Consider the following 26,225-nt stretch of genomic DNA (forward strand, 5'->3'; position numbering starts at 1 on the left):
AAGGGCGAGTGTCAGAGATACTGACACTCTGGTACTTGATGCTGAATGAGGTAGTATAAAAGTTACATACTGTTCATCAGTAAATAAAGTGAGATATGGTGATGAGATAAAGGCCTTTGTGGCATCAATTTAGTGGTGATGGGAGTAAAGCATAATCCTAAAGAAATTTGTTCACAGTAGGCATCTTTGAATTGGTGTAAGTATTTCTTACATAATGCCTTTGGGAAGTTTAACTCGTTTGACCCTGCTGTCGAGGACAACCGCCAAAATGCTGTCCTACCAACAGGTCTAACACTTGGCCCGGTTCATTGCCAAGCACCAAATCCAAAATGGCCTCTCCTCGTGTTGGTCTATCTACGTACTGTGACAGGAATCCTTCCTGAACGCACTGGACAAAATCTGCTCCATCTAAACTATTACAACTTAAAAGTTTCCAATAATATTTGGAAAATTGAAGTCACCCATGACTACAACCCTGTGACTTCTGCACCTTTCCGGTATCTGTCTCCCAATCCGCTCCTCCACTTCTCTGCAACTATTAGGGGGTCTGTAAAAAAAAAACCCCAACAAAGTGACTGCTCCTTTCTTGTTCCTGACCTCAACCCAAACTGACTCTGTAGACATATCATTCTCGAACTGCCTTTTAGCAGCTGCTATACTAGCCCTGACTAGCAATGCCACTCCCCTGCCTCTTTTTCCACCCTCCCTATTTCTTTTAAAGCATCTAAATCCCAGAACTTCCAACAACCATTCCTGTCCCTGAGTTACCCAAGTTTCTGTAATGGCCACATCATCGTAATTCCAAGTACTGACCCATGCTCTAAGTTCATCCGCATTATTTCTGATACTTCTAGCATTGAAGTATACACACCTCAAACCATCTCTGTGTCCACAATTACGCTTCATCGACCGCATTTCTTTATTAACAACCTCACTCCCTGTTGCGTCTGTTGGAAGGCTGAATACCTCATCCTCTGAATTACAAATCCAGTTCCCCACCCCCTGCCAATCTAGTTTAAACCATCCCGTATAGCTCGAGCAAACCTCCCTCCCAGGATATCTGTGCCCTTCTGGTTCAGGTGCAACCTGTCCTTCCTTTCCAGGTCCCACCTTCACCAGAATGTGCTCCAATTATCCACATAATGGAAGCCCTCCCTCCTACACCAGCCCTGTAGCCACGTGTTTAGCTGCACTCTCTCCCTATTTCTTACCTCGTTATCACGTGGCAGTGGTAGTAATCCAGAGATAACTACCCTGTTCGTCCTGGACTTCAGCTTCCAACCTAACTCCCTGTACTCGTTTTTCACATTCTCTGTCCTTTTTCTACCTAAGTCATTGGTACCGATGTGTACCATGACTGCTGGTTGCTCACCCTCCCCCTTAAGGATCTTGAAGACACAATCCGAGACATCATGGACCCTGGCACCTAGGAGGCAACGTACCATCTGTTCATCTCGTTCGCGTCCACAGAACCGCCTGTCTGTGCCTCTTACTATTGAATCCCCTGCTACAATTGCTCTTCTATTCTCCCCCCTTCCCTTCTGTGCCACAGGGCCAGGCTCAGTGCCAGAGACCAGTCCGCTATGGCCTTCCCCGGTAGGTCGTACCCCCCAACTGTATCCAAAACGGTATACTTATTATTGAGGGGAACAGCCACAGGGGATCCCCGTGCTGTCTGCCTATTCCCTTTCCCCATCCTGACAGTCACCCAGCTACCTTTTTCCTGTACCTTGGGTGTGACCACCTCCTTATAACTCCTCTCTATCACTCCCTCAGCGTCCCCAATGATCCGGAGTTTATCAAGCTCCAGCTCCAGTTCCCTAACGCGGTTTTTGAGGAGCTGGAGTTGGGTGCACTTCTCGCAAGTGAAGTCAGAGGGAACACCAGCAGTGACCCTACCTCCCACATCCTGCAAGAGGAGCATGCAACTGCCCTAGCTTCCATTCCCTCTACTCTAGATTTCCAGAATAATAAAAAAAACTTTAAAAAAAACAGCTGCGCTGCCGCCGCTGAAAACAAGTTGACAGTTTGTAACTGTTACCTGTAGCTAAAGTCCACATACTTTTAATAAATAGTCATTCTTGTTCAGTACAGAAATCCAGGCCAATACTTTCCATCAAACTAAATTTGAAAGTAAGGTAAGTTGGGAACTTTGCACACTTCATAAATCTTTAATTTTTGTGATGACTCTGGGAATGGTGGGACTTTGTTACGACACACAGGATAGCATGCTGGAAACCAAGTTTGGACTCATGGTCTGTAGTTGGATTGGATTTCATTAGATTAATTTAGAAATAGAAGCAACGAGGATTTGTGGGTATTGGTAAATAATACAGGTGAAGGAAGACATCAGGTTCTGTGCTGATTTAAACCATGGCACTGGAAATGACAAAATATTTCCTGCTAGTGGAAGAGTTGTCAGTAGCAGTCTTCACTTTCAGTTCTGCCACATTATTTCCCAGAAATAAATCAACTTCAGTCACAGGTAATTTCTTAACTGCACCAACTGGATTGGAGTGGCACAGTGGCTCAGTGGTTAGCACTGTTACCTCACAGTGCCAGGGACCTGGGTTCAATTCCACCCTCAGATTACTGTCTGTGTGGAGTTTGCACATTCTCCCCGTGTCTGCGTGGGTTTCCTGCGGGTGCTCCGGTTTCCTCACACAGTCCAACAATGTGCAGGCTAGGTGGATGGCTATGCTAAATTGCCCATAGTGTTCAGGGATGAGTAGATTAGGTGGGTTATATGGGGATGGGTCTGGGTGGGATGCTCTGAGTGGCAGTGTGGACTTGTTGGGCCAAAGGGGCTGTTTCCACACTGTAGGGATTCTGTGAACTACCACTGGGCCAGACAACAAATCACACTCCAATTAGACTTTGTACAATGGAACCCTGGGTATATTCTCCATCTATTCTGTTTACTCACAATTCACTGGAGGGAAAACTAAATCCTTCTCAAACCAGCGAATAGCTCCAGTTTCTCTTAGTATTATAATGAGCTTGGATTTTTCATTTGAAGAAAAAGGGGTTATTTCTTCTTTAGATATAGAACCTTCGTAACACTTATCTACCCAATATTCTTCTGCATTCCCAGCAGTGTCTAACTCTGGTCTCTTAGTTGCAGTTTAAGCCAAATCTGATCCCTGGCCCTTTCCTCCTAGTTTACTTTTTGGACTCATTCTTACAAATTCCACTAAACCTCATGGGTATCCCTTCCAACTTTTAGCATTCTGAATGCAAATTTCAAAGAGCATGTTTATTGGCCCGGCAGAGCTAAAAAGACAGAGATAATTGAGATATTAGCGCAGCACTTGGGTTGAGAGTAAATATTAAAGAGGTCAAGCATTTCAGGTGTGAAATATCAGAAGCTTGTGATATTCAGTTTTCGTTAAAGAAGTGAGAAAATATAAGCTTTAAATGATGCAGTTGAAACATGAGACATCAGATGCTTATGCAGCCCTGGAAATGGTGAGGAGAGTCTGAGTCATCATATGAAGTCCAGGAATGAAATGTTTAAGTTTGCACAGGCCCTTGCAAAATTTCAGGAAAATACCTTGGAAACATTCTTCAAGTCATTTGAAGAAATGGCTCGGCAAATGAATTGGGCAAAAGGGGACTGAACATCGTTTATGTAGAGTAAATTGACAGGTAAAGCAAATGAAATCTATCCTTCACTGAACACAAACCAACACTGAACTTGAAAGATTAAGCAGAGTAATTTTGACAGGTGGATATGAACATTAGAAGGTGAAACCATGTCCGAAGAGGTTATTCTCAGAGAGGAAGTTTAAAACTCAGTACTGTCCACAATAAGGACCCATGTTGAGGACTAAAGGGTTACAACTACTAGACGGGCAGCAATAATGGCTGGCAATTATTTGAGATAATTCTAAACCTTTTTATCTGTCACCGTCATAAATTTGAAAGGGATAGAAATTGGGAGAGTGAAATGAAGGCTTGTAGTGAGGGTAAGGCATGGACAGTTGGATTGCCCAAAGGTCAGGAAGGAAAGTATTGAGGTTGGAGGTGATACTTGGAAGCCACGGTGTTTTCATTGTAGCAAAGTGGGACACATTTGTTCAGGATGCTAGAAGTTGAACGGGATAGTCAAGAAACTTAGTGGAGTTTGTAAGAATGAGTCTGGAAAGGAAACCAGAAGGCAAAGGTCAAGGATCAGATTGTGGTTTAACTACAACTCGTAAACTAGATTTAGACACTGCCACGGGTGCCAGAAGAACATTGAATAGATGACAGATAAGAAGGGTTTGTATCTCATGGGAAGAGAATCCCTTTCTCTTCAAAGGCAAAATCCAACCCCAGAACAATGCTAATATATACAGGGGCTACTCAAACTCTGAGGTTGGAAAAGGATTTAGTTTTCCCTCTAGAAATTTCAATGAAAGTCAAAGTATTGGTAACAGAATGTGTGGAGAATATATTCCAGGGTCCATTGTACAAGATCCAGTTGGAGTGTGATTTGTTATCTGTGTTGGTAGTTGGTATAGTTAAGAAATTACCAGTGCTGGAATTGTTTTATTTCTGGGGAATGATGTGGCAGGACTGAAAGTCATAGGTGTGCCCATTTCTACGAAAAGTCCAGTTGAGGCTAAAGAGATGTAACAGTTCTAGGTATTTTTCCATCATGTGTGGTGATTAGAGCAATAACTAACAAAGCCCACCATCAGAGATCACAGTAATATCACAAATAGATGTTAGGGTAGCTGAAAATCTATTTAAGGATGATGGCAATTCAAAAGAATGTTTGGCATGTCTTCCTGAGGCTGTGGCTGACGGGGTTCCAGAATCTTACTTTGTTAGAAGTGGAGTTCTGATGAGGAAGTGGAGACGTCAAAGAGGTCATACAGTCATACAGCAAGGATACAGACTCTTCGATCTAACCAGTCCATGCCAACCATAATCCCAAACTAAACTGGTCCCAATTGCCTGCTCCTGGCCGATATCCCTCCAAACTTTTCCTATTCGAGTACTTATCCAAATGTTTTTTAAATGTTGTAATCGTACCTGCCTCCACCACTTCCTCAGGAGGTTCATTCCGTACACGAACCACCCTCCATGCGAAACATTTGCCCCTCATGTCTTTTTTAAATCTCTCTTCTAACCTTAAAAATGTACCCCCTTGTTTTGAAATCCCCAATCCTAGGAGAAAGACAACTACCATTAACTCTATCTACACCCCTCATTATTTTCTAGACTTCTACAAGGTTGACTCTCAACCTCCTATGCTCCAGGGAAAATATCCCAGCCTATCCAGCCTTTCTTTATAACTCAAACCTTTCACAGATTCAGCAACTTCTGTTTTTGTTCCTGACTTACAGCATCTGCAGTTCTTAGTATTTACTCACTGCCACATCTCTTCTAGGCATGCCCACTTTGAAGAAGTTGTGCTCCTCTCTCCGACGGGATTTCCATTCCAATCTTTCTTCTTGCCCACCGATATTAATTTCACCTGTCACTCTTCAGCCCCTATCCTATCGTTTACTCCCCAGCTCACCCCGCCCTCCCTATTTTCTGCATATAAACTGATGTTTTCCCAGCCACCATCGGTTTTGAGGAAGGGTCACCGGACCCAAAACATTACCCCTGACTTTTTCTTCACAGATGCTGCCAGATCTGCTGAGCTTTTCCAGCAACTTCTGTTTTTGTTCCTCACCATTAAGTGTATAAGTTCAGCCCTGATTTGCCTTTCCAAAGTGCAGCACCTTACATTTATCTAAATCAAACTCCATCCGCCACTCCTCGTCCCATTGGCCCACTGATCAAGATCCCATTGTACTCTGAGGTAACGTTCTTCACTGTCCTCTACACCTCCAATCTTGGCATCACCTCCAAACATAGTGACTATATCTCGTATGTTCACATCCAAATAATTTATATAAATGATGAAAAGCAGTGAACCCAGCACCGATCCTTGTGGCACACCGCTGGTCACAGCCCTCCACTCTGAAAAACAACTCTCCACCACCACCCTCTGTCTTCTACCTTCATGCCAGTTCTGTATCCAAATAGTTAGTTCTTCCTCTATTCTGTGTGATCTAACCTTACTAACCAGTCTATCATGAGTAACCTTGTCGAATGCCTTACTAAACTCTATATCGATCGTGTCCACCGCTCTGCCTTCATCAATCTTCTTTGTTACTTCTTCAAAAAACTCAATCAAATTAGTGAGACACGATTTCCCACGCACAAAGCCATGTTGACTATCCCTAATCAGTCCTTGCCTTTCCAAATACATGTAAATCCTGTCCCACAGGATTACCTCCCACAACTTGCCCACCACCAATGTCAGGCTCACCACTCTATAGTTCCTTGGATTTTCCTTATCACCTTTCTTAAACAGTGGCAGCACGTTAGCCGACCTCCAGTCTTCTAGCTTTTCACAGGGCTTTAAGGTACACCTGTTCATGTCCTGGGGATTTATCCACCTTTATGCATTTTAAGATATCCAGCACCTCCTCCTCTGTAATATGGACATTTTTCAACATGTCGCTATTTATTTCCCTACATTCTGTACATTTCCATATCTATCTCCCTAGTAAACACTGATGCAAAATACTCATTCAGTTTCTCTCCCCATCTCCTGTAGTTCCACACGTAGGCAGCCTTGCTTATCTTTAAAGGGTCCTATTCTTTCCCTAGTTACCCTTTTGTCCTTAATGTATTTGTAGAATCCCTTTGGATTCTCCTTAACCCTATTTCCAAAGCTACCTCATGTCCCTTTTTTGCCCTCCTGATTTCCCTCTTAAGTATACTCCTACTGCCTTTATATTTTTCTCGGGATTCACTCGATCCCTGCTGTCTATACCTGACATATGCTTCCTTCTTATTCTTGACCAAAACCTGAATTTCTCTAGTCATCCAGCATTCCTACACCTACCAGTCTTGCCCTTCGCTCTAACAGGAACATACTGTCTCTGGACTCTGGTTATCTCATTTTTGAAGGCTTCCCATTTTTCAGCCATGCCTTTACCTGCAAACAACCACCCCCAATCAACTTTTGAAAGTTCTAGTACCGTCAAAGTTGGCCTTCCTCCAGTTTAGAACTTTAACTTTTAGATCCGGTTTATCCTTTACCATCACTATTCTAAAATTAATAGAATTATAGTCACTGGCCCTGAAGTGCTCCCCCACTGACACATCAGTCACCAGCCCTGCCTTATTTCCCAAGAGTAGGTCAAGTTTTGCACTTTCTCTCGTAGGTACGTCCACATACTGAATCAGAAAATTTTCTTGTATCACTTAACAAATTCCTCTCCATCCAAGCCCTTAAACTTTGGCAATCCCAGTCTATGTATGGAAAGTTAATATCCTCTACCATAACCACCCTATTATTCTTACAGATAACTGAGATCTCCTTACAAATTTGTTTCTCAATTTCCTGCTGACTATTGCGGGGTCTATTGTACAATCGCAACAAGGTGATCATCCCTTTCTTATTTCTCAGCTCCACCCAAGTAACTTCCTGGATGTATTCTCAACAATACCCTCCCTAATTACAGCTGTAATGTTATCCCTAATCAAAAACACCACTCCCCCTCTTCCCTTGTCCCCCTTTCTATCCTTCCTATAGCATCTATACCCTGGAACATTTAAGCTGCCAGTCCTGTCCATCCCTGAACCATGTCTCTGTAATTGCTATGACATCCCTGTCCCACATTCCCAACCATGTCCTGAGTTCATCTGCCTTACCTGTTAGACCTCTTGCATTGAAATAAATACAGTTCAATTCATTAGTCCTATTTTATTCTCTGCTTTGTTCCTGCCTTGCTCCTTTTCCCAACTGCACCAGTCTCAGACCGATCTCTTTCCTTAATACCTCCCTGGGTCTCCCCCCACCCCCATCCCCCACCTTACTAGTTTAAATCCTCCTGAGCAGCTCTAGCAAATCTCCCTGCCAGTATATTAGTCCACTTCCAATTCAGGTGCAATCCATCCTTCTTAAACAGATCACTTCTACCCCAAAAGAGATTCGAAAGATCCAAAAATGTGAATCCTTCTCCCTTGCACCAGCTCCTCAGCCACACATTCATCTGCTCTTTCTTCCTATTCCTACCTTCACTAGCTCATGGCACCAGGAGTAATCCAGATATTACTACCCTCAAGGACCTACTTTTAAAATTCCTGCCTAACTTCCTACATTCTCTCCTCAGAATCTCATCTTTTTCTCTTCCTATGTCGTTAGTTCAAATGTGTACAATGACCTCATACCCAGCAACAAGCTGGTAAATCTCTTCCGAACCCTCTCCCCCTTAATAATATCCTTCCTATAACTGGGTGACCACAATTGGACACAGTATTCCAATGCCTCATCAATGTCCTGTACAATCTCAACATTACTTCCCAACTCTTATACTCAAAAGACTGAGCAATTAAGGCAAGTGTGCCAAATATCTTTTTAACTACCCTGTCTATATGTGACGCAAACTTGAAAGAATTATGTGCCTGAACCCCTAGGCTCTTCTGTTCTACAACACTATCCAAGGCCCTACCATTAATTGTATAAGCCCTACCCTTGTTTGTTGTACCAAAATACGATACCTTGCATTTATCCAGATTGAACTCCATCTGCCATTTTCCAGCCCATTGACCCATTTAATCAAGATCCCTTTGTAATCTTAGAAAACCTTCTTCACTGTTTACTATGCCACCAATTTTGGTGTCATCTGCAAACTTACTAATCATACCTTCTATACTCTTATCCCAATTATTAACATAAATGACTAACAAGCGAGGGCCCAGAATCGATCCCTGTGGAACACTGCTGGAAACAGGCCTCCAGTTTAAGAGCAACCCTCCACCATTACTCTCTGTCTCCTACCATTAGGCCAGTTGTGTATCCAGTTGGCAAACTCACCCTGAATCTCATGTGACCTAACTTTTCTAATTAGTCTACTGGCAAAACGTTGTCGAAGGCTTTACTGAAGTCCAAGTAAACAACGTCTACTGCTGTTCGTTTCTGAGGACAATTCTGAGGAAGGGTCACCGGACCCAAAAACTCTGATTTCTCTTTACAGATGCAGCTGGACCTGCTGAACTTTTCTAGCAATTTATGTCTTTGTTTGTCTACTGATCTGCCCTCATAATCTTTTTGGCAACTTCCTCAAAAAACTCAATCAAGTTTTGTGAGACACGATTTTCTTTGCACAAATGTATGCTGACTATCCCTAATCAATTTTTGCCTCTCCAAATGTCCATAAATCCTATCTTTTAAAATCACCTCCAACAATTTACCCGTAACTGAAATCAAACTCACAGGTCAATAGTTCCCTGGTTTCTCCTTACAATGTTTCTTAAACAAAGGTACAACATTAGCCACCGTCCAGTCATCAGGCATTTCACCCGTAGTTATAGATGATGCAAATATTTCTGCAAGGGGTCACACAATTTCCGGTCTTATTTCCCACAAAGTTCCGGGATACATTGGATCAGGTCTCAGAGATTTATCCACCTTTATATTCTCTAAGACCTCTTGAACTTCCTCTTCTGTAATATGAACTGTTTTTAAAACATCAGAAATTATTCCTCTGCATTTCTAGCCCCTGGTTCTTTTTCCACAGTAAAAACTGATGTGTTACTACATACACTGATTCTCTCTTGTCTTTCTGTTCTAATTGATATGCTCTCTTCACATTCAGAACCTTTCCCATCACTCTTTCTATTTATATTGCTACTTAGAATTTGTCCACTCCCCATCTCTATCAGTATAAAGTCTCCTTTATGGAACAAACAAATTTCCCTGCTAAAATATTGGTCCCTTTCCAGTTCAGGTTAGATCCATCCTTTTTGAACAGGTCTTTTCTGTCCTAAAAGAGATTCCAATTGTCCAAAAACCTGAATTTCTGAACAATACACCACCTCTTCAGCCATTGATTTATCTCCATTATCCTTTTGTTCCTTCCCTCATTTGAGTTTGGCTTTGGGTGTAAACCAGAGATTACTACTGTTAAGGTTCTATTTTTTAATCTTCTACCTAACCCCTTAAACTCACTGTAATACTTGAATCTTTTCCCTGAAAACGTCATTCTAACCAATGTGTACAATAATTTTGGGTGTCTCAATCTCACCTTTAACAATATGCTTGAAATGCTTAGAGCTGCCCTTAATCCTAGCACCAAGAAAGCAGATCATTGCCACAGAATCTGCTATCTATGCCCCTGACAGGAGAGTCTCCTATAACAATAATTCCATTAAATTTTATCAAATGCTGCCTGACATAAGAATCATCCCTCATGTCCAATAACTGACTGCCACTTCCATTTTCCCCCTTCATAAGTAGCAAAAACTGAATATCTTTTTGATGGAAAAATAACCACCGGAGACTTTTGAACTATCTTCTTAGCCTTCCTGACAGTCACCCATCTATCTAACTGATCCTGCAACATTCTCATTTTTCTAAACCTACTAGCCATCTCACTCTGTATCCCTTATATATCCTCAAAAACATTAAGCCTAAAAAAAAGGAACTTTCAATAACCCCTCATATGTAAAATAAACTGCCTTTCATTACCTACAGAAAGTAATGGTAAATAGGACAAAAAATTAAAACATGTATGTACATATATCAAACATATAAATCTTAAATAAAATTAACCACTAAGCTGAATAAATAATTAAAATGACTCCTCTTCAATAAATTCCTCAAAAAAAGTCTTCTCCAGAGCCAACCACATCTAGGACACCCCAAACTGAGAAAACAACTCCTTTTTAAAGAAAACTGTTTGGCTTTCTAAAACAATGTTAGATTAAAAAAAAACTCACTTTAAAACAGGTATAGTTTTTTAGCTTCCAAATTTAGCATAAAAAGAACCTCAGCCAATCACAGAAGGCCTCCGAAAATCTCGTTTAAAAATGTCTGAGTTGAAAAAAAATCACGATCAACTCTTGCAAAGAAAGAAACACTCCCTTTAACGCATACAGTTTTCTTTAAGCTTCTAAATTTGGAATAAATGAAATCTGCAGCTGTTCACTGTAGCCCCTGAAAAGCTCGTTAAAAAGTCTGTTTGAAAATAAAGTTGTGATTTTTTTTGGTTTTTTTTGAATGTCAATGAAACAAAATGAAGAAAAATCTTATTAGTGAATTAATTAAATGATGATAACTCTTTAATTAAGCCTGCAGTCCCAGGAGCAGCTACAAGCTCGATGCTATCCTCACAGACCTATGAGCAAAGAGTGGATAGTTGTGCATCAGACAGTGCGACCACCCAGATATCATAAGGATATGATGCGTGTAGCATATGAAGTGCCTACGGCAGGGTATACAAGAATACAGAAAACATCAGCATCAATAAACAGCTAATTTATATGGCCACAATATTGTGAAGACATAGTGTAATTCTTTAAATATGACACACATGTCAGAATCACAGAATCATTACAGTGCAGCAGGAGGCCATTCAGCTATTATGCCTGCACCATCTCTATTATCTAGCGCCAGTCCCCTACATTTTCCCCATATCCGTGTATAAAATTACTATCCAGAACACCAGTCAATGTCCCCATGAAGCCTCAATTGAACCTGTCTCCAAACCTCAAAATGTAATCAGACCAGTATTTTTGAACTAGTACCAGTCTTTGTAGAACCATTGAGTTGAGTGTTAGTGGATTGTGTTGGGCCATTACCAAAAATGAAAGCAGGATATCAGTATACCTTTACAGTCACAGATATGACAAGCTAATTCCCAAAAGCTATTCCTTTAAGGACAATTATAGCTAGGGTCATATTGGATGAGTTAGCACTTTTCCTTACTTGTTATGGACTACCAATTGAGATATAGTCATATTAGGGTTTCTACTGTATGCCTAAATTTTTCCAGGAAACCATTGGCAGTTTGGGAATAAAACAATTGAAGTCAACAACATAATGTCCATAGTCACAGATAGATATGGAAAGGTACCATCAGACTCTCAAAACCATGATTCAGGTATACTGTCAGGAATACCCAAAGGACTGGGGTGAAGGATTAAATTTCTTATTACTTTCGACTAAAGATTCCCCAAATGAATCCGCTGAGTTAGGCCCATTTGAATTGGTTTATGATCATGAGATGAGAGATCCATTAAAATTGATTGGGAGAAGTTCTTGAAGCAGAAAGATGAATCCTCGTTGTTGGATTATGTGTCCATGTTTCTAGAAAGACTCACAGGCATGTGTAGTGTAGCACAGAAAAATTTAAACATCTCAAAGGCAAAAATGAAAGAATGGGTGGATAAATATTCATCAACAAGAGTATTTCAAGTGGCAGATAAATTATTGGTATGGTTGCCTTTACAAAGTGAACTTCTGAAAGTGAAATTCAGTGGTCCGTGCAAAGCGGTCAGAAGGCTTAGTAAAGTGACTTAACTAATACTCCTAATCGTAGGAAGAAGAATCAGTTATTAAATAAATATGCTGAAAAGATATAATTACAGAGAAGAGGATAAAGAGGGAACAATTGTGTCAGGTGATAGGAAGAGTAGAAAATTACAAGGATAATAAGGGAGAGGGACAGATGGACAGTTCTCAATGTGAACTCTCTATTATTCAGCTGGCTAACAGAAATTTTAGGACAGTTAGATACTGTGTTCTCACATTGAGAGAAAGGACAGTGGAAGGATCTTGTAGGACTACTGCAAAGGAATAAGGTAAACCCTGGACGTACACCTGGAAGTACCTTTCGGGTGATGCCATTTGAGTTAAAGAAAGCCCAAGCTACATTCCAGAGGCTCATGAATCCAATCACAGCTGAAGTTTGTAACTGCATTGTATATTTAGATGAAGTTGTAATTTATGGTGACGGTTAAGAAGACCGTGTTAAGAAAGGTCAAAGACTTGTTTAAGCCACACTGCTGTGGTATCCCAATACCCTAAAGACTGCAGTGGTTCAAGAAAGCAGGGCATCACTACCTTCTCCAGGGCAGTTAGAAATTGGCAATAAATGCTGGCCTAGGCAGTGAAGTCCACATTCCCTTGAAATTCCTATGTTGTTTCCATTGTTCCATTTCCGTTCATGGGTCTAGCGGATGTCTGGGTTTAATTGAAGACATGTGGACTGTGCAGATGTTGCGTTCACATCTTCCTGATCAGCCACATATAGTTCAGGAGTAGCTTCTCCAGTTGAATGCCTACAACTTGCGGCAGTATATCTCCTCATTCATTTCTACCGTGTATGATCAAGGTGACAATTCCATCCAGGTTGCCACTTGTGCCGACTTTTGTTGAAAGCGTTGAAGCATTATACCTTGACTGGCTCTCCAAAGCTCAATCCTGGAATTGGGTTTGGCCTTCTGCAATCCATTTTTGATTCTGTCACTTTTAGATGTTAATGCTTCTGGCTTTAATAGATTTTTTTAAATCTTTAGAAGTATAATTTGTATGGGGAATGATATTCATCTTTATACTGGGCTACCTGTCCATGCATCCAGTAGGTTTTTATCCACTTGATAATTGCTTTGTGTCGAGCTGTTCTAGAGTTTTTTGATTTTGGTTCCTTGGAGAATTTCACTGTGACCTAAGCCTTTCCATTTGACTGGGATAGTGTTGAGATGACATTTTCTGTTGAATATTCCAATTCTTTATTAATAATTTACCTGTGAATTGAGGGCATCATCTCTCAGAGAGTCATACAGTCATGCAGCATTGAAGCAGACCCTTCGGTCCAACTTATCCATGCCAACCAGGTATCCTGAACTGAACTAGTCCCATTTGCCTGCATGTGGCCCACATCCCCCTAAACCTGTTCAAATATCTTTGAGATGTTGTAATTGTAGCCGCCTCTACAACTTGCTCTGTCGCTCATCCCATAAATGTGCCACCTTCTGTGTGAAAAAGTTGTCTCTCAGGTCTCTTTTAAATTTTTCTCCTCTCACCTTAAACCTCTAGTTTTGGACTCCGCTACCCTTGGAAAAGGACCTTAGCTATTCACCTTAACTGTGCCCCTCATGATTTTATAAACCTCTATAAGGTCACATTTCACAAGTGTCAAAAGGTCCCAGCCTATCCAACCTCCCTTTATCACTCAAACCTTCAGTCCTGGCAACATTCTTGTAAATTTTTTCCGTACCCTTTCAAAGGGAAGGCAAAACAGCAGGTTAGCAGGTGATGAGGAAGCTTCAACTCCATTGAAAATTAGGAAAAAAGTTAAAGGGAAGGAGAACTCAAGAGCTGTTAGTAATGGAGGTGATAGGACCCAAAAAGAAGGTGCAAAAACTGGCATAAGGGCACTTTATCTGAATGCTCGGAGCATTCGAAACAAAGTGGATGAGTTGACGGCGCAAATCATGGCAAATGGGCATGATTTAGTGGCCATTACAGAGACATGGTTGCAGAGTGGTCATGACTGGGAGTTAAATATCCAGGGGTATCAAACTGTTCGGAAGGATAGACAGGAAGGTAAGGGAGGTGGTGTTGCTCTGACTTTTAAGGATGATATCAGGGCGGTAGTGAGAGATGATATACGTTCTACTGAACAAAAGATTGAATCCATTTGGGTGGAAATTAGGAATAGCAAGGAGAAGAAATCACTGATAGGTGTGGTCTATAGGCCACCAAATAATGACATTGTGGTGGGGCAGGCAATAAACATAGAAATAGCTAATGCATGTAAAAACGGTACCGCAATTATCATGGGGGATTTTAATCTACAAATCGATTGGTCAAACCAGGTCGGTCAAGGCAGCCTTGAGGAGGGGTTCATAGAATGCATCCGCGATAATTTCCTTGAACAATATGTAATGGAACCTACGCGGGAGCAAGCTATCCTAGATTTAGCCCTGTGTAATGATACAGGAATAATTAATGATCTCACAGTTAGGGATCCTCTCGGAAGGAGCGATCACAGTATGGTCGAATTTAAAATACAGATGGAGCGTGACAAGGTTAAATCCAGTACGAATGACCTGTGCTTAAACAAAGGAGACTATGATGGGATGAGGGAGGAGTTAGCTAAGGTAGAATGGGAGCAAAAACTTTAAAGTGGGTCAATTGAGGAACGGTGGAGGACTTTCAAAACAATTTTTCACAGTCTTCAGCAGAAGTATATTCGAGTGATAAGGAAGAACTGTAGGAAAAGAGAGTGCCAGCCATGGATGTCTAAGGACATAAAGGAAAGTATCAGATTGAAAAAAAAAATACAAAAAAGCAAAGAGTAGTGGGAAACTAGTAGACTGGGAAATCTTTAAAGGCTAACAGAAAGCCACAAAAAAAGTTATAAAGAAAAGTAAGATAGATTATGAGATTAAACTAGCTCAGAATATAAAAACAGGCAGCAAAAGTTTCTATAAATATGTAAATCGTAAAAGAGTGGCGAAGGTAAACATTGGTCCTTTAGAGGATGCGAAGGCCAATTTAATAACTGGGAATGAGGAAATAGCCGAGGCATTAAACAGTTATTTTGTGTCGGTCTTCACAATGGAAGACACAAATAACACGCTGAAAACTGATGGCAAGAAGGTTATAGCAGGTGACGACCTAGAAACTATCACTAAGGAGGCACTGCTGGGCAAGCTAATGAGGCTAAAGGTAGACAAGTCTCCTGGCCCTGATGAAATGCATCCCAGGGTACTAAAAGAGGTGATGGGGGAAATAGCAAATGCACCAGTAACTATTTACCAAAATTCACTGGACTCTGGGGTTGTTCCCGCAGATTGGAAAACAGCTAATGTGACACCACTGTTTAAAAAAGGAAGTAGACGAAAAGCAGGTAACTTTAGGCCAGTTAGCTTAACTTCGGTAGTGGGGAAAATGCTTGAATCTGTCATTAAGGAAAAAATAGCAAGACATCTGGATATAAATTGTCCCATTGGGAACACCCAGCATGGGTTCATGAAGGATGGGTCATGTTTAACTAATTTGGTGGAATTCTTTGAGGACATTACTTGCATGGTGGACAATGGGGAACCTGTGGATGTGGTGTCTCTGGGTTTCCAGAAGGCATTTGACAAGGTGCCACACTAAAAGCTGCTACATAAGATAAAGTTGCACGGTATTACAGGTTATGTATTGGCATGGATAGAGGATTGTTTGACCAGTAGAAAGCAAAGAGTAGGGGTAAATGGGTGTTTTTTCTGTTTGGCGGTCAGTGGCTAGTGATGTGCCACAGGGATCAGTGTTGGGACCGCAATTGTTTACAATTTACATAGATGATTTGGAGTTGGGGACTAAGTATGGTATGTCCAAATTTGCAGATGACACTAAGATGAGTGGTAGAGCAAAGTGTGCAGAAGACACTGAAAGTCTGCAGAGGGATATAAATAGTTTAAGTGAGTGGGCAAAGGTCTGGCAGATGGAGTACAATGTTGATAAGTGTGAGGTCATCCATTTTGGTAGGAATAACAGCAAAATGGACTATGTTTTAAATGGTAAAAAATTGCAGCACGCTGGGTGTCCTTGTGCATGAATGGCTAAAAGTAGGATTGTAGGTGCAGCAGGTAATTAAAAAGGCAAATGGAATTTTGTCTGTCATTGCTAGAGGGATGGAGTTTAAAAACAGGAAGGCTATGCTGCAGCTGTATAGGGTCCTGGTGAGACCACACCTGGAGTACTGTGTGCACTTTTGGTCTCCTTACTTGAGAAGAGATATACTAGCACTGGAGGGGGTGCAGAGGAGATTCACTCAGTTGATTCCAGAGTTGAGAGGGTTGTATTATGAGGAGAGACTGAGTAGACTGGGATTATACTCATTGGAATTCAAAAGAATGAGGGGAGATCTTATGGAAACATATAAGATTATGAAGGGAGTAGATAAGGTGGAGGCAGGGAGGTTGTTTCCGCTAGCAGGTGAAACTAGGACTTGGGGGCATAGCCTCAAAATAAAGGGAACCAGATGTAGGACTGAGGTCAGGAGGAACTTCTTCACCCAAAGGGTTATGAATCTGTGGAATTCCCTGCCCAGTGAAGCAGTTGAAGCTACCTCGCTGAATGTGTTTAAGGCAAGGCTAGATAAATTTTTGAACAGTAAAGGAGTTAAGGGTTATGGTGACCGGGCGGGTAAGTGGAGCTGAGTCTCAAAAAGATCAGCCATGATCTTATTAAATGGCGGGGCAGGCTCAAGGGGCCAGATGGCCTACTCCTGCTCCTAGTTCTTATGTTCTTATGTAAGTTTATCTATATCCTTCCCATCGCAGGGCAACCAGAATTCTATGCAGCATTCTAAAAATGGCCTCACCAATGTCCTCTACAGCTGCAATATGATGTTCCACCTTGTATTCTCAATGCTGTGAACAATGAAGGCAGGCATGCAAAATGCCTTCTTCACTACCCTGTTTATCTGCGAACTATGAACTTGCAATCTTAGGTTCCTCTGTACAACAAAATTCCCTGAGGCCTGACCATTAATTGTATAAGCATGACCCTGGTTTGCCTTACCAAAATGCAACACCACGCATTTGTCTAAATTAAACTCCATCTGCCACTTTTCAGCCCATTGGCCGATCTAATCAAGATCTCTTAGCTAACCTTCTTCACAGTCCACTATACCACCAATTTTGTTATCATCTGCATACTTACTAAACATACCTCCCATATTCTCATCCAAATCATTGATATAACAAACGAACACTGCTAGTCATAGGCCTCCAATCCGAATAACAGCTCTCTGCCACCACTCTGTATCATGTAATCTAACCTTACTAATCAGTCTACCATGCGGGACCTTGTCAAAAGCCATGCTACAGTCTATGTAGACAATGTCTACCAGTCCGCCTTTATCTTTCTTCTTGGTAATCTCTTCAAAAAGACTCAATCAAATTTGTGAGACGCGATTTCCCACACATAAATCCATGCTGACTATCCCTAATCAGTTCTTGCCTTTCCAAATGCTTTCTCTGAGAATCTCCTCCAGCAACTTTCCCATTTGGTGTCGTCCATGGGCGACATGGTGTCTCAGTGGTTAGCCCTGCTGCCTCACAGCGCCAGGGATCTGGGTTTAATTCCACCCTTGGGTGACTGTCTGTGTGAAGTTTGCACATTCTCCCCGTGTCTGCGTGGGTTTCCTCCGGGTGCTCCAGTTTCCTCCCACAGTCCAAAGATGTGCAGGCTAGGTGGATTCGCCATGCTAAATTGCCCATAGTGTTCAGGGATATGCAGATTAGGTGGGTCATAGGGGTATGGGTCTAGGTGGGATCCTCTGAGGTTTGGTGTGGACTTGTTGGGCCAAAGGGCCTGTTTCCACACTGTAGGGATTCCATGAACATACAGGCCTATAGTTCTCTGGAATTTCTTTGCAGCCTTTCTGAAACAATGGCACAATATTAGGCACCCTCTTAAGTCTGGCACCTTACCTGTGGCTATTGATAATCCAAATATCCCAGCAAGGGGCCCTGCAATCTCTTCCCTAGTTTCCCATAATGATGTCGAGAATGCCATAACAGCATTCAGACATTCGACAATCTCAGCGATGGCCAGTGAAATCAGAATAATACTTCCCAGTGACAAGATAGTCAGTTCTTGCGAGTGTGAAGAGATCTATTCTCGGTTTCATCCATGGTCTATCTGAGATGTAATGTGTCATTAGTAACTGTGTAGCTTGATAGTTAGTTTGATACGCATTACAATCATTGCATTAGCTGATATAATCCTTGATTTCACTGCTCATATTCGTCAGTAGATGCCTTGTCTTCCTCAGACTTGACTAATTCCTCAGTATCTTGCTAAAATGCATCCAGGCATCTCTCCTCCCAATCTCTTAGCCTTCTTTTGTATAGTTTGCTATCTTGGGCTGTCAATTCATATCTCTGTATCTGATATCCACTCATAGAAATAGGTGTGTCCTTGACACTTTTGAGTGATCCTTCCATCACTGATTCTTGCAACATTTGGAAACTTGTTGGGTAGTTTGTTTGATCTGAGCAAGGTACTTGTCTGTTAAATTCTGTGCTGGTTTGATGGTTTTCAGAAACATGTTGAGTTGCTGCTTCACAGGTAGGTGAGATAGTAAAGAAGACATTTGGTGGTACTTTTCTTCATAGGGTGAAGTATTGAGCAGGGATGTAATTGTGGATCTATATTCAACATGGGTTAGGCCAGAGCTGGAGTTTTGTGCACATATCACATTGTAGGAAGGACACATTTCCTCTGGAAAGAGTACGGGTAGTATAATTAAAGTGTATAAAATAATGAGGGCCCAGTTGGCATGTACAGAGAAGACTTGTTTCTTCTGGTGGAGAAGTCTAATCAGGGTTGAGATTGAAGCTGGTAGAAGGATTAGAGGAACTTGAGGAAGCCTTTTTTCACTCAGAGGTCAGTATGTACCCAGAATTCACTGCACCGTGTGATGCTTGAGGTTGAAACCCTCAACTCATTTAAAATGGATTTGGATCAGCACCTGAAATGCAGTAACCTGCAAAGCTGCAAAACAGGTATTGGTAATTGAGAGCAGACGCAATGGGCTGGATGGCCTCTTTCTGTGCTGTAACATACCCATGGTTCACGTGGATTTGGAAGATTTCACGCTGTGTTGTAGCATCTTCTACTTTCTTCATCAGAACAGCTGCTCTCAAAATCCTTTGTTACACTACTGCTTCCCTTGCTTGTATATCTTATCCAAATTCAATGAGAGTGCAGGAGTGCATGCCAACAGCAGCATCAGGCATACCTGAAAATGTGGTGTCATCCTCTTGAAGCTACCAAAAAGGGTACTTCACACCAAACAGCATAAGCAGCAAGTAATAGATAGAGCTAATCGATCCCACAATTTACAGATCAGGTGTAAGCTCTACAGTCTTACCACATCCAATCATGAATGGTGATGAACAATTAAACAGCTCCCTGGAGGAGGTGGAGGCTCTACAAATATCCCCATCTTCAATGATGGAAGAGCCCAGCACATCAGTGCAAAAGATAAGGCTGTAGCATTTACAGCAATCTTCAGTCAGAAGTGCCAAGTGGATGATCCAACTGAGCCTCCTCCAATGGTCCCCAGCATTTCAGATACTAGTCTTCAGCCAATTCGATTCACTCCATGTGATATCAAGAAACAGTTGGAGACATTGGATACTGCAAAGGCTGAGGGTCCTGACAACATTCTGGCATTAGTGCTGAAGACTTGTGCTCCAGAACTTGCCACTCCCCTGGACAGGCTGTTCCGGTACAGTTACAACACCGCATCTACCCGACAATGTGGAAAATTGCCCAGGTATGTCCTGTACATCAAAAGCAGGACAATCCAACCCAGCCAATTAATGTCCCATCAGTGTTTTCTCGATCATCAATAAAGTGATGGAAGGTGTAATCAACAGTGCTATTAAGCAGCCCCTGCTCAGCAAGACCTGCCCAGCGACACCTTGGTTAAAACATGGATAACCACTCTCAATTCAATGGGTAAGGTGAGATTGACAGCCCTTGACACCCAGGCTGCATTTGATCGAGTGTGGTATCAAGGAGCCCTAGCAAAACTGAAATCAAAGGCTATCAGGGGACAAACTGTCCGCTGGTTGGAGTCATACCTGGCACGTAGAAAGATGGTCAGGGTTATTGGAGGTCAGATATTTCACCTCCAGGACATCTCTGCAGGAGTTTGTCAGGGTGGTGTCCTAGGCCCAACCATCTTCAGCTGTTTCATCAATAACTTTCTGTGCATCATTAGGTCAGAAGTGGGAATGTTCGCCGATGATTGCACAATGTTCAGCACCATTCACAACTCCTCAGATACTGGATCAGTCCATGATCAAACACAACAAGATCATGGCAATTTCCAGGCTTGGGCTGACAAGTGACAAGTAACATTCACGCCGCGCAAATGACAAGCTACAGCCATCACAAAGAAGAGACATTCTAACCACCATCCCTTGACATTCAATAGTGTTACAATCACTGAATCCCCCTCTGTCAACATCCTGGGGGTTACCATTGACCAGAAGGTCAACTGGACTCCCCAAATAAACACAGTGGCTACCAGAGTAGGTCAGAGTCTAGGAATACTGCAGCAAATAACTCACCTCATGACTCTCCAAAGCTTGTCCGTCATCTACAAGGCACAAGTCAGGAGTGTGATGGAATACTCCCTATTTGCCTGGATTGCTGTAGCTCCAACAACACTCAAGAAGCTTGACACCACCCAGGTCAAAGCAGCCTGCTTGATTGGCACTATATTCACAAGCATCCGCTTCCTCCACCAACGCTCAGGAGCAGCAGTGTGTACTGTCTACAAGATGCACTGCAGAAATTGACCCAAGATCCTCAGAAAGCACCTTCCAAACCCACAACCACTTCCATCTAGAAGGACCAGGGCAGCAGATACATGGTATCACCACCATCTCCAAGCTCTGCTCCAAGCCACCCCCATCATGACTTGGAAATATATCACTGTTCCTTCACTGTTGCTGGATCAAAATCTTGTAATTCCCTACCTAATGGCATTGTGGGTCAACCCACAACATATGGTCTGCAGCAGTTCAAGAAGGCAGCTCACCACCACCTTCTCAAGGGCAAGTAGGCATGGGCAATAAATGCTGACCAGCCAGCGAGGCCCACATTCCACAAATGATTGAAAAAAAAACTTAATATCTGCAAATTGTGGCAAAACTTCTTTGATGGCTGGCATTTGATCGTGAATCTCTTAAAAGTTTTATTTAGTTTCCTTAGTTTGATGCATACTCTCAGCTTTTCAAGTTGTTTCATGTTCGCTTGCTGTAGGTGTTCGCTGTAGGTGTTGTTAATTTCTTGATGATTCCCTTCTTTCGTAGCCCTTCTATCTTGCCTTTCAGACTTGAGGGCCACTGGAGCTTTGTTCAGCAGGTGCTGAATTGGGTTTACACTGTCCAGGAGTTGATCCTAACCCTGTAAGAACATTGTTGCACTTCTGTAGAATCTGTTCTGCCACTCCAGAACTTAGTCTCTGTAGCAGAGTACTGTGCATCAACTTGGGAAAGATCTTCTCTCTCTCTCTCACACACATACATTCGCACTCACACACTCTCACTGTCTCTCTCTCTCTCTCTCTCTCTCTCACACACACACACACACACATACACACACACACACACACACACACACACAGTGGTGACCCTCATTTGTACACAACAATATGCATCACAACTAGAATCCTGTACTCAACATTTACCCACCCCCAACCCTCATCCTGCCATCTGCCAGCTTCCTGTCCTCGTAAACATCACTGTCACTCTGATCCACTAACTCATGATGCTGCACCTCACTTCCCCACTCCATGATAACCTGTTAAATCCATCTACTGCCTGCCTTCCATCTCAGCACCCCATTTGGAACAACCTTTCTGAGTATGATCTACCAATTAACATTCTTTGGATCAAGGAATGTGAAACATAGCAAGTAACTCACAAGTTCATTGTGACATCTATCAAGGTCAAATGACAGGTTTAGAATGACCACCATGAGAGAGGCCCTTGCTAAACATATTTAGTACAGCCAGGACTCCTGCATATCCAAACTCTACCACTGGGGCCTCAGTATAAGCACCTTATAGACTTGTGGAGAGACACAAACAATGCTACATATTTACTGAGGGGTGTCCCATCGAAAGGTAAAGAGGCAAACTAATCACCTTAAACTCAGCAATTAGGGTGATCACATAACACCATGGATTTTCATTCACTAAATTCAGTAATTCTCCTCTGATTTAGGAGTAATTTTTGATTGATTACACTCCTGTGATGATGATTGGGATATTTCATGATGTTAAAAGCACAACATAAAACAGATTGTTATTTTAAACAATTTCTAAATGTCTTTCCAGGTGAAATTAGAGAGAGAAATTGAGAAAATTGGTGAAGTCCAGAGGACTTGTTCCAGCAAAAAGAAAGAATTGGAGATATCAGAAGCTGAAATAAAGGTCGGGAAAATGGGGATTGGATTTGGACAAAGTATCTTGATTCACTGAGTCAGTGAGCACCTCAGAAGCAGACCTTCCAAACCAGACTGGTTCTGTTGGTACTGAATCGCTGATTATACTGAGTTCCCGTGCGTTTGATGTGACGGGAAAGCTGTTTAATTCTCCTTGCATCTCCCGAGGACACTAGATTTACTGAAACACACAGAGTCAGAGGCTGGCAATTGAAGACTTGTCTTGGAGCCTGGATAATCTGAAAATAGAAAGAAAAGGGAAGAAAATGCCACTAATCCTAGTGAGCCTGCCCCATGCAGAGATGGTTCAATCACACACCCACTGATCCACCCTGAACCATGTCCTGACCTAGGAAAGGCAAACGGAAATGAGATCAAATACCTGTAGCCAATTCAGAACAAACTCAGGGGAAATTCCACTCCAGCTTCCTTTTAAAGGGTGGGAGTGACTCCAATCCTACCATATGTTTAGGGATTCTATTCCAGATATCAAGGATCCTAGTGTCTAATCTAACTCTGTGTTTGTGCATTTAATTCAGAGGCTGTCTAGTTTGACCATACTGATCGTTCTCAAATACTTCACCCAATGATCCAACAATCTCTTCATCGTTTTGAACATCTTCAGCATGTCTTTCTTTCTGTCTGCCTTTATCTCAATCTACTGATCCTTTGCAGCCGATCCCTTCAACTAAAATCCATTACACTCCTTGGCATTCTAGTTACCGTCCACTTAGAATCTCAATCTCCTTCACCAGGTTCTGGCACCAAAACTGGAGCCATCACTCCAGGTGATGGATGGACAGGTAGCAGTGCCACCCCAGTCTAAATACAGTGCCATTTCTTTTAAACTCAAGGTACCCCTGATAAAATGTTGTTTTCCCTCCCAGTGGACACTCCCATTGCTTGTCTATCCTTAAAGGTGATAGTAGTGATTGAAACAAGCTGTCCTGTCCCTGGAAAGTGCTATGTGCTCATGGTAACAGCTGTGAGGAAGGGCTGTTTGTAATGAGAGTTGGCTTGGGTTTCAGACACAAATCAATGAGCTGAAAGGAAAGGTATCAAAGAACTTCTCTGAATGGAGGAAAAAGCTGGATGAAGATGAAGAATCCACTGTGAGACTGATCGACGAGGAGGGGCTCCAAGTTCTCTCTCAGATTAAAAGCTGTTCTGAAGCATTAAACAGAAAGATGGAACAGATTGCATTAATAGATGGAGAAACCCAGAGTTTGTTACAGACCGACCCTCTCTCCACTATTCAGGTACATCTTTAATATAAACATGGCCAGGGCTGGGCAATGGGGAGTTTCTATGAGGCTGGTGTGAGGATATGTTATTTGAAGAATGTTGGTGGAGCTAGTATCGATGCCTGTGCACAGTACACAGTGGTGTGTGTGTGTGTGTGTGTACACCAGACCAAACCCTTCAAAACATATCAGCCTAAACCCTAAGTTTTATTTTATTTAGAGGGAAGTATAAGGCACCGCATTCCCGATTGGTCAAACTACTAGGTTTTGTACAAAACACACCTTATTATTAACCTCAATTAAAATACACAATACAATACAAAAATACAGCCCAGGAGAAGGCACGCCAACAGAACGAACCTAGCAGCAGAGAGACAACTCAAACTTTTGCAGCAGTAGAGAGAACTGTTTCTAGTGGCTTCAACTTCAAAACCTAACTTCAACAACTGAAAGCAAAACTAAATCCCTGGGTCTGTGTGAGCCTTTCTCCACCCACTCGTGCTTCTTTTTTCTAAATTTTAAAAACGCAAAGCTATTTATTCTGCTTTCCATGGAACAGACACCTCTGCACCAGGTTTACAATCTCCTCAAGAGAAACAGGACAGAACAAATCCCTCTGAAAGGTACATATTGTCACAAGGAGAGTGTATGTGTCTGTAAGTGGGACTGTATGAATATATATGTGTGAGTATGTGTGTGTGTTACTGTGTAAATATGTGTAAGTAAAAATGCTGTGAAACAAATTTATGATGACCAGTTTGAAAACAGTCACTTCTGTACTTTGGACAGATAGAACTTGCCGGTAACTGCTTATTAAATTTGATTCTGTCTGTCAGGCTGCTGCTGTAGCTCTACCAGTTTCCATTGTCTGACACTTGCTGATCCTCAAGAGACAGAATCTGCAATTACTGGAGCAGCAAGGACAGGACAAGAGGTAACCAATGCTTGAACCAAAAGAAGAGTTTCACTGCTGCAGCAGTGGTTATTCAGTGAGGTGAGTACACATCCAATAGGTGGGGGTGGCAAGACCCAAGTGTCTGCGGACTGGCTGGTTGGGGGAGGGGAGATATAAGGTGGGCAGTGAATAGCAGCCCAAGGTGTCAGTTGATCTGCTGATGTACAGAGGGACCCTGGGGTTCAAGACCATAGCTCCCTGAAAGTGGCCACGCAAGTAAAGAAGGCAATTGGCATGCTTGCCTATATGAGTCAGGGAATTGCATACAAGAGTCAGGATGTCATGTTGCAGCTTTATAAGACTTTGGTTAGGCCACACTTGGAGTACTGTGTTCATTTCTGGGCGCCACATTACAGGAAGGATGTGGAAGCATTGAAGAGGGTGCAGAAGAGGTTTACCAGGATGCTGTCTGGATTAGAGGGTATGAGCTATAAGGAGAGGCTAGAAAAACTCAGGTTGTTTCCTTTGGAGTGGCAGAGGCTGAGGGGAGACTTGACAGAAGTGTATAAAATTATGAAATGCAAAGATGGGGTTGACAATCAGAACCTTTTTCCCCAGAGATGAAATATCTAATACCAGGGGGCATGCATTTAAAGTGAGAGAGGAAAGTTCAGAGGAGACATGAGGGGCAGGTTTTTTACCCACAGATTGGTAGCAGATTGGAATGCACTACCAGAGGTGGTGGGTGAGGCAGATATGACAAGGATTTTTAAGAGACTTTTAATAAGCACATGAATGTACAAGGAATGGAGGGATATGGACCAAGGGCAGGCAGAAGGAATTAGTTTCATTTGGTATTATGTTCGGTACAACACCGTGGGCTTAGGGCCTGTTCCTGTGCTGTACCGTTGTGTGTTCTATGTTCTAAGAAACCACTGAAGTAAAGCCCACAAATCCAGACATTATTGTGGCTAATTGACCTCATAATTCAATGAAGAAGTCAGAAAAATGATAAAGAAATCCTAAAAACCAAAGGTAACCCCTGAAAGTCAAAAAGCAATAAAAGAAATTCTCAGAAATACCTCTTGAAAAATATCAATTCTATTGACCCCTATCCTGGAATGTTGGTGCTCCCTGTGTCCTGCCGTCTGAGTGTATGGGCTCCCCCTGTCCTGTTGTCTGAGTGTTGGTGCTCCCCCTGTCCTGCTGTCTGAGTGTTGGTGCTCCCCCTGTCCTGCTGTCTGAGTGTTGGTGTTCCCCGTGTCCTGCTGTCTGA

General features: G+C 42.3%; 1 protein-coding gene across 1 annotated transcript in view; it reads left to right on the forward strand.

Annotated features, from left to right (window-relative positions):
• The window catches only part of LOC125484575 (E3 ubiquitin-protein ligase TRIM39-like), a 32,820-nt gene that overhangs the window by 4,568 nt on the left and 2,027 nt on the right, over window positions 1-26,225 (forward strand). Inside the window, exons 3-5 of the mRNA XM_048603941.1 lie at window positions 22,704-22,799; window positions 23,839-24,069; window positions 24,891-25,048. Coding sequence (XP_048459898.1) covers window positions 22,704-22,799; window positions 23,839-24,069; window positions 24,891-24,926 — 363 coding nt within the window. The 3' untranslated portion in view covers window positions 24,927-25,048. The remainder of the gene's footprint in view (window positions 1-22,703; window positions 22,800-23,838; window positions 24,070-24,890; window positions 25,049-26,225) is intronic.

This window comes from Rhincodon typus, chromosome 12 (assembly GCF_021869965.1).
Source record: "Rhincodon typus isolate 14 chromosome 12, sRhiTyp1.1, whole genome shotgun sequence".
Lineage (NCBI taxonomy): Eukaryota > Metazoa > Chordata > Chondrichthyes > Orectolobiformes > Rhincodontidae > Rhincodon > Rhincodon typus.